At 35.5% G+C, this 9,829-nt stretch overlaps 1 protein-coding gene across 1 annotated transcript; it reads left to right on the top strand.

Moving 5' to 3' along the window:
• The first annotated feature begins 1,493 nt into the window (after positions 1–1,493).
• LOC149175274 (sucrose synthase 2-like) lies at positions 1,494–8,278 on the top strand. Its single transcript, XM_089421099.1, has 15 exons — positions 1,494–1,874; positions 2,130–2,262; positions 2,392–2,543; positions 2,957–3,149; positions 3,767–3,885; positions 4,125–4,341; positions 4,609–4,704; positions 4,878–5,051; positions 5,953–6,069; positions 6,167–6,333; positions 6,514–6,738; positions 6,950–7,271; positions 7,549–7,760; positions 7,922–8,060; positions 8,171–8,278. Exons 1-15 carry the CDS (start codon positions 1,777–1,779, stop codon positions 8,276–8,278), a joined length of 2,472 nt encoding a protein of 823 aa, XP_089277225.1. The 5' UTR covers positions 1,494–1,776.
• Positions 8,279–9,829: the final 1,551 nt, after the last annotated feature.

The raw sequence follows: 9,829 nt of genomic DNA, 5'->3' as shown, positions 1-9,829 counted from the left end.
AAAAGTTTATTAAATCTTTGGCTCAGTGACAAGTTAAAAGGAATGTAACTCAAAGTAAACCAATAAAATATTTCACAACAATTCTCAATGGAATTATTTCTCACCTCTACTTAAAATCCCCAAAGTTATATGTCCTATAAATTTTAATTACTTAAAAAAATAAGTAATAAGTTATTTGAATTTTATTCTTTGCACAATTAAGTTGCACAAAATAATAATCCAAACATTTTCAAAATATTTAATAAAATTAAACCTATAATCAAACACTCAAAACTTTAACACATAAATGAAATTATTTTATATAATACGTAAACTTCTATATCTCACTATTCACCTAAATACAAATTTAGGTATATCTCACTATTCACCAAAATACAAATTTAATTCATAACCAAAACACCAACTTAAAGTTTTTCTAATTTGCTCTCTATAAATACCTATCTAAATCTATCCAATGGCAAAAAAAAATGGTTTTATATGTAAAAATCTTAACCTTTACAGGATGTGAGCATTCAAATTTGATAAAGCACTCATTAATTTAGTTAACATTCAAATTTGATAAAGCACTCATTAATTTACTTGTTTAGTTAAAATGGGTCAGAGATTAACTTACATGATATTGCTATATCATACTTGGTCCCTGTTGTTATTAGTTATTATTTCAAATTTGTAATATTTTTTATTTTTTATTTTTTATTATTTTAACTTAAAAAATAATAATTTGTTAATTTATTTAGAAATTTAAATTTATTATCTTTATTATTATGAACAAATATTTATTATTATATTTATACTTATTTTAATATATATATTTATACTTATCTTAATATATATATTTATTTTCTTTGTTTGTCAAGTTTGTTGTGATTTTTAAGTTTGATTTGTGGCTTGAGTAGTCACAACTCAAGGGCATCTAAGTCGTTAAACTCATCTGAGATCGCTCCCGGCCTGGGCCACACCAACCTTTAGCTAAATTTTTAACATATCTTCTCCCCTAGCACATGGTACAACCATCACCAACCCTTAGCTAAATTTTTAATATGTCTTCTCCCCTAACACATGTACAACCATCCGGTGCAGTTTGATATTGGGTGACCTTGCTAATTAAGCTCATCTCAATAAATTATACTAATAATTTTTTATTTTTATTTTTAATTAACCATATACAATAATCAACCATGTTATAATAGTCAAAAATACCATAAATTTTATTTAAAAATAAAAATAAAAAACTTATATAACGAAAATTTTAAATGGATATCCTTCCAAATATTTGTTATATCTATTTTAAATGGATATAATCCCAAAGATTCTTGAATAACTCTTTAGAAAATAAAATGTTTCACCTCAGGTTTAGCTGGCGAGTGGGTAAAAAGTTAAGATAAAATCTAAATAAAATTAAAATGGGGATAGCATCCACAATACCCAAGAAAAAAAAACAGTGCATCACCCTTGGGCGCGGGTGAATGGGTTGAATCGAGAAGAGCAGGAGCACCACCCTTGAAGAAGGATTCCACTTTTGATCATACGTATTTTTACATTTAGTTACACTATAAATCCCCGCTCCGATCCTGTTCTTCCACACTTGTTTCTCGAGCAATGTTGAGCTCTTACTGTCATCGAAGGCGTCTCTGTTAATTCGTCAAGCTCCCTGCTTTTAAAAGTTTCGGGTGTCTGTATTCGTGAATTCTGTTGTCAGAGGATCAGTCAGAATTCTGGTAGCCGAGAGAAAATAGCAATTACATCTCTTTCGATTTGGTGTTACAGAAGGAAGACATGGTTGCTGCAATGCTGACCCGTGCTCTGAGTTCTCGAGAACGTGTTGAGGACACGCTCTCTGAGCACCGCAATGAAATAGTTTCTCTGCTTTCAGGGTGATTCCCACCTCCCTTCCCTGATGAATTGTTTTCTAAGTATTCAGTTCCTGCATTTTCCCGCATTAATGCATTCATGTAGCCTGAGGGTTAAGTGTTGGAGTTTCAAGGGTGGTTCAAGGGTGGATGGTGTTTTGGGTATTTTGTGTGCTTTGTGTAGTCCCCTGCTTAGTCCCCTGATTTTAAGATACACCAAGTGAACCTTTAGTCCCCTGATTTTATGAGGGATCATCTTTTTTGTGTGTGTGGTTGCAGATATGTAGCACAAGGGGAGAAGATTTTGCAGCCTCATCAACTATTAGATGGACTAGCAAAGGTAACAGGAGAGAATGATGAAAGTCAAAATATCCATTTTGGGCTATTTGGAGATGTGTTGAGGTCAACCCAGGTAAAGTCAGACTTTTTCCACTGTTTAAAAGACATGCAGCATTATTACAACTCCTGGGCAGTTGATTGCAAAATCAGTGTAGTTGTCATAAAATGTGTGCTTCTCATGACAATATGATATGTGTTTCAGGAGGCTATTATTCTTCCACCATGGGTTGTTCTTGCGGTACGGCCAAGGCCTGGTGTGTGGGAATATGTTCGCGTCAATGTTGATGAACTTGCTGTTGAACAGCTCTCTGTAGCTGAATATTTGGAATTCAAGGAACACCTTGTGAATGGAAGGTACTTACTTACATTGGAACCATGATGCTATAAGCGTAGAGCTTGTCAATAATGTTTGTAAAGTTTATACCTAAATAATTTCTTTGAATTGTGAATTTGCCTGTTGAAGATAGCGTATATCCTTTATCATATATATAATTTTAAATTTCTGTGTTTTTCCTACATTTCAAAAGGCAGAAGAGGAATGTAATAATCTTATCAATGAATACTCGGAAATGCATCCAACCTATTTAGATGTTTATATATATGGAGAATGTAGTATAAACTGTGAATTCAACCATGTAGTGCTCTCTTTTGCATATACTGTCACAGGTTCACAAATACAGAGTCACTCTTCTTTTTACTTGGATAAGCCAATGATAACAGCTTTGTATTTTGCAGTGACAAGGATAACTATGTATTGTATTTTGCAGTGACAAGGATAACTATGTATTGGAGCTAGACCTTGAGCCATTCAATGCATCTTTTCCTCGCCCAACACGGCCATCTTCCATTGGTAATGGAGCTCAATTTTTGAATCGACATTTGTCTTCAAGACTGTTTCATGATAGAGAAAGCATGCAGCCATTGCTGGATTTCCTTCGAGCTCACAAATACCAAGGCCAGGTCAGTTTTCTTTCCTGGGTTAATATGTATTGCATCATTGTGTTTGATAGTTAATTCAATATTCTTCTGTGCAAAATAAATCTAAATCAAATAGCAAAGAAAGAAGGCTGCCCTAGCTGTTCTAGAGATATATAACAGCAAAGAAAGAAGACTGCCCTAGCTGTTCTAGAGATATATAATATGAATTGATTAGAAATTCACAGGGTATCTCGATTCTCATCTTCTATTTTGCTTACTAAATTAAAATCCAACTAAAACAGAGGAAACCTAATTATGAAGACATTCCTCTTCCTGCACTACATTGCAATGTTATTTTTCTGACTCAAACTTGAATTTCACTGATAAAAACCTGGCTTTATATATTGCTTCTAGCATCAAATTGACTTCATAGTAAAATATGAATATCCCATTATGTGTGACCTTAAGACGATTCAATTAATCTCACCTGTATCCTAAGGACGTGGCAGAGTGATTTTTGAGGTGTGAGTTTTGCTAGAGGAACTGTTTGTGTGTTTTGGTTAGAAAAGTGTTTGTACTTGGTTTTATGTGATTTTCAATTTATCATTTGTCGCATGTTGAGAAATGCGCAAGTATAATGTTTGCCATTTAACTTGCAGAAGCTGATGCTGAATGAAAGGATACAGAGTTTAACTAAGCTACGCTCAGCTTTGGTAAAGGCAGAGGAACATCTTAAAAAGTTGGACAACAATACACCATATATAGAGTTTGAACACAAGTAATATATGACTTTTTCTTTTGCAGATATGTTTTTTTTTCTACTGAATATGAAAAGAAAATATTGATATTGATATTGTAGGAATTGTTTGAGGGCCTCATTGAGGTTGATTTTCCTGGTGTCCTACTTGATTGATACCTTCTCATGACACCTTGTCATGACAGGAAGGCTTTAAATATGAAACAAAAAATAAAAAGTGATGTCAATGTTTGATTATTGCTTGACTCTGTTGTGGGCAGATTACAAGAAATGGGATTGGAAAAAGGGTGGGGAGACAATGCAGAGCATGTTCTGGGTATGATTCATTTGCTGTTGGAGATCCTTCAGGCACCTGATCCATCGACTTTGGAAATGTTTTTAGGAAGGATTCCTATGGTTTTTAATGTTGTGATTCTTTCACCACATGGTTATTTTGGGCAAGCAAATGTTTTAGGAATGCCAGACACTGGTGGACAGGTAAACAGATTTTTTATAATTGCAATGCCTATTCCATGATGTCCTCCTGATTGTCTGATTATATTTTGAACTTTCATTTGACTTTGTTTTATCTTTTTAACTATGTAATTGAAAATGCTTGGCATCATATCCATTTAAACAGCATCCAAAGCTTGAAGATAAAATTAGCATTACACGATATTGATTGAAATCCTTTTACCTATGTTGTGTTAAAATATTTCCATGGCTATTAGAAAACTTTACTTTCATGTTCCTATTTGACCACAGGTTGTCTATATACTTGACCAAGTTCGTGCATTAGAGAATGAAATGCTATTAAGAATAAAACGACAAGGATTAGACATCACACCTCAGATTATTGTGGTAAAATTCTGCTCTGTTACCCACATTGTTTCTACTGTATTTAAATTAGCAGTGACGTTATCGGAGCAAATTATTTTTCCCTCTGTGTAGTGCGTTTAGGTTCAATATTGTCTTTTATTTGGTATTCTAAGTCCTTAAATTTGATATTTTGTATTTGGTGTTTCGGTTACAAGGTGACTCGATTGATTCCTGAGGCCCACGGTACAACATGCAATCAACGACTTGAAAAAATCAGTGGAACTCAACATTCTCGGATACTTCGGGTACCATTCAGAACAGAAGAAGGAGTTTTGCGCCATTGGGTTTCTCGATTTGATGTGTGGCCTTACCTGGAAAGATTTTCAGAGGTAAAAGCCGATGAATTACCAAGATTGAAATGCATAACATTTTTCTGTCCTATTCGAGTTTGTAAAGCAATTCAATGCTGTGACTCGATTGAAAAGTAAACAAAACGATAAAAGACCACCTGACATGAAATGCTATCAATGTAGAAACAAATCATCATATCCAAATATATTTGCTGGTTTTATGCCCCCAGTAGACCAGATGGAACTGATTTTGACAAAGGTGATAACTACAAGGTAATTCCTTAGTTAGAAACCACAGCCGAAGCCCTGTTCCTCTGGTCTTCTCCAGGCCCCACTGGAGCTGCAAATGCTCCATGCTTTTATCTAGATGATTTTTAGTCTTTAAATGCCACTATGTCCATAATTTTGTTTTGTTGGTTTATCATAGGTCATATCCTATAACCATAGGCCATTTTTTTGTTTTAAACTCCTTATCAGAATGTTACACACCCCTCTTTGGTGATTGCCTATGCAACTTCTGACAAAACGGGAATGATAGCCTGTTGTAGTTGGGAAATTGTTGATAGGCATCCCAACGAAACTGCTACAGAATTCTAACTGACAAACCTATTTAAATGGTGTATAGCAAAAAGGCTTCTATTGTTTTGAGTTCTTAGATGGGTTTCTATTTGTTTATTTTATGCAGATGATGATAATTTCTATGCATAAACCATCTTCTTCAAATTGAAAGTGTTGATATTCAGGCGAAATAGAAAGATTAGTATTAGTATTTGAGTTGAAAGGATCAATATTTGTAACTTTTTGGCTGAACTATTTGTATTACATTATGTCTGCTTTTTAACATTTTATCAGTATAACTGACAATATTTTGGTAACAGAATGGCAAGGTGTTCCACTCTGCAGTCCCTTTTAACTTGGCAATTTTGGCATGTTGTTGTAGGATGTATCAAATGAAGTAGCTGCAGAGCTGAAAGGTCAACCTGATCTGATTATTGGAAATTACAGCGATGGAAATTTAGTTGCATCTTTGATGGCACATAAACAAGGAATCACTCAGGTTTTTTCCACTCGCCATTGTGTTTTTGTATATCAACAACTAGAAAAGGAATTGTTTCTTGAAATTTTGAATCTAAATATGTTGTCTATCATCTCAGTGCAACATAGCTCATGCTTTGGAGAAGACCAAATACCCAGATTCAGACATATATTGGAGGAATTTTGAGGAAAAATACCACTTCTCTTGCCAGTTTACTGCAGATCTAATTGCAATGAATCATGCAGATTTCATTATCACTAGCACATATCAAGAGATTGCAGGAAGGTATGATCCTTTCCTCATTTAGAGAGGATTTTTAACTCCTGTTTATGTATTTGTTCTATCTCAAGGCTGGATTCTGAAAATGTGAGACCTAGAAACCTGAATAGGTGTTTTATTTTTCTTATTTTGAACAAAGCCACCCTTTTATTACTTGCATATAAATATATGACTTTGTTGCTGCAGTAAGGATACTGTTGGACAGTATGAAAGCCACATTGCTTTCACCCTTCCTGGTCTCTACCGTGTGCTTAATGGAATTGATGTTTTTGATCCAAAATTCAACATTGTTTCTCCTGGAGCAGACATGCAGATTTATTTCCCTTACTCAGAAAAGCAGCGCCGCCTTACTGCTTTCCATGATTCAATTGAGGAACTCTTGTTTAATCCTGAGCGGACAGCTGAACATATGTGAGTTATATTCTCCATGCCAGTTCTTTCACTTAATGTTGGGACATGGTAGTTTCGGTGGGTTATTTGTCTTGGGAAAGATGAAAATGATTGTTTGCTAACCAAATGATGATAATTCATTTATCAATTTCATTTGACCACAATTTATTTCTTACTGATTTATTCAACAATTTTGCATGTTTTGAAATAATTGCTTTGGCTATGTTTTCAGGTGTGCCTTGAATGACCCTAAAAAACCCATTATCTTTTCTATGGCAAGACTCGACCGAGTGAAAAATATGACAGGATTGGTTGAATGGTTTGCAAAGAACAAACGCCTGAGGGAGCTGGTTAACCTTGTTGTTGTTGCTGGTGACATTGACCCATCAAAGTCCAAAGACAGAGAAGAAGTGGCCGAAATTGAAAAAATGCATAGACTTATCAAAGAATATAACCTGAATGGTCAGTTCCGATGGATATGTGCACAAAAGAATAGAGTACGGAATGGTGAGCTGTACCGCTACATTTGTGACACAAGAGGTGCCTTCATACAGGTTAGCCTTTGCCCTTGTCAAATGCTAGTTATGCCCTTGTCAAATGCTCGTTATGTCTGATGAAGGATCTATAATTTCACCTAGGGAAGCCAGGTGCTCTTTACAGTCAATATTTTAATAGGAGTATGAGAGGGTTCTTGTTTTTCTGTCTATCTCCAAGTTTAATAAATCTAGGGTGAAGATGTCTTTATGATGTTCAATCATTCATCTAGAAATGTAATGAATTAAATTTAGTGTACCACTCACATCAACATTTGCTGTCTTGGTTGTGTTTCAGCCTGCACTTTATGAAGCTTTTGGGCTTACAGTTGTTGAGGCAATGACATGTGGTCTTCCCACATTTGCAACATGTAATGGAGGTCCTGCTGAAATCATTGTGGATGGGAATTCTACAAGTGAACAGATTGCTGACTTTTTTGAGAGGTGCCAGACAGATCCCACCTACTGGAACAAGATCTCTGATGCTGGTCTACAGCGTATCTATGAAAAGTAAGTTTAGGGCCATATTTCATTTTTCATATAAACTTTTTCATTTTTCATATGGTTCTATAGATCGTAAATGGCCTCATGAGGTTTTATTGAAAATATTCAATTAAATTCAACTATATACATCCATACATAGAAGTTGATATTGAATGGGTCTTTTGTAGGTATACATGGCAGATTTATGCTGACAGATTAATGACGCTGTCTGGGGTTTATGGATTTTGGAAGTATGTCTCAAAACTTGAAAGACGAGAGACACGCCGTTATCTGGAGATGTTTTACAGCTTAAAGTACAGAAATCTGGTTAGTGTTTGTTGATATAGTGGATATGTCGGTATTATGGTCGTTCTTGCCTGTTCTGGTTTGGGAAAGCTGCGAAGATCTAATGTGCCGTTGTTTGTTTTTGGGGACAGGTTAAAACTGTGCCCGTGCCCTTAGCTGTTGAAGAAAATGTTGATGGGATTGAAGATGAAATGCTGGGGGGAGATGTGCTGCCCAATGGATCTTCTCATAAACATTGAGTGACACCTCTCCTCTGCTTAATACGCGTTTCGTGCCACCATAAGTTGCCAGAGAAGGCTGTTTTTGTTTTATCATTCAAGATTTAGAATATGTGATACTTCTTTTGCATTTCTATTTTCCATAGAGGTGGGGGCCGATTTTGTTAAATATGATGGTTGAACACCTTGATAAGATTTTCTTCACTGTTTTGGAGGTAACTTGTTTGCTTTTACCAGTGGAGAGTGATATTATTGTGGTACCATTTATTCTAAAATTTAAACTTGATAATAAAGATTGAGAAATGCTCTGGCATAAATTTTGTTCTTAGAATAAAGTTGTTTTTCTTTTTTATCCTTATCAAATTTATGATGAAGCATTGCTATTAGATGTTGATATAAATGAATTATAGATAACAAATTCTCATTACAAGATCTATTAATACAGTAACGACATGTAATTCTGGGGTTGGCCAGGTAGCTGACCCTGTTGTTCCGTTCTCGCGGCAATATGAGCATAAACTTTATGCTTCTTCAATTTGCATGATTTCCCCGCTCAATGGATTGATGACCATTCGCTACCAATGAGGAATTGCTTTTCATCCCACATCAAGGTGATTGGATTTGCACCAATGGAAACCATAAATTTCATCCCCGGTAAGGTTAGATGATGGATCTTTACTTGATTACAGTGGGAAAATTCTTCTGTTATTCCGTTGTAAGAATTTCCCAGTCTGTTTAAGTTTCTGATCCAAACGAGTCGCACATACACCCTAGCACATACTCCTCTACGCTGAGGACATCCTCGAAGAGCAGGAGATTTTTTTCTATTCTCTATTGGCTGTCTTGCATTTCTAATAAGTTGTTGAATAGTGGGCATTCTAGCTGTATTGTATGCGGAATCAACTGGTTCGGATTGATCCTAACCATACCATATCAGGTGATTATGAAATGAATCACTTCCCCCCCCCCTTTTTTTTTTGAAAAGGAACAAAGAGATCACAGTTTACAGTTCATTATAAAAATAAATTAAAAAGAGGATCTTCCGCTATGAGATCAACCTTCCGCTACGACATCAACAATGCCATAAGCTTGGGCTTCTGTTGCTGACATAAAAACATCTCTGTTCAGGTCCCGTTGAATTACCTCTCCGGGTTGGTCCGTTCTTTCTATATAACATCTGGTTATGTAATCGCGAAGCATCGTTACGTGTTTTGATTCGTTATGAAAATCTGCAGCGGATCCGTCATAATAGGAACTAGCAGGTTGGTGGATCATAACCCTAGCGTGAGGTAATGCTATACGTTTAGGCATTTCTCCCCCGATTAGGATGAAAGATCCCATTGAATCAGCTACCCCCATGCATATTGTATGTACATCTGGTACTATTGCTTGCATCATATCGAAAAGACCTACCCCTGGTATTACTGATCCACCGGGACAGTTGATAAATGAGAAAATATCTTTATTTGAATCTTCTGCACTCAAATATACCATGAGACCCATGAGTTGATTTGCAATCTCGTGATTGATATCCTGAGCCAAAAAAAGTAATCTCTCTCGATAAAGTTGGTT

This window comes from Pinus tabuliformis, chromosome 4_1, assembly GCF_031772625.1.
Source record: "Pinus tabuliformis cultivar Carrire ecotype Pingquan chromosome 4_1, CPIR1, whole genome shotgun sequence".
NCBI lineage: Eukaryota > Viridiplantae > Streptophyta > Pinopsida > Pinales > Pinaceae > Pinus > Pinus tabuliformis.
This window is presented reverse-complemented; position numbering and strand designations above follow the sequence as displayed.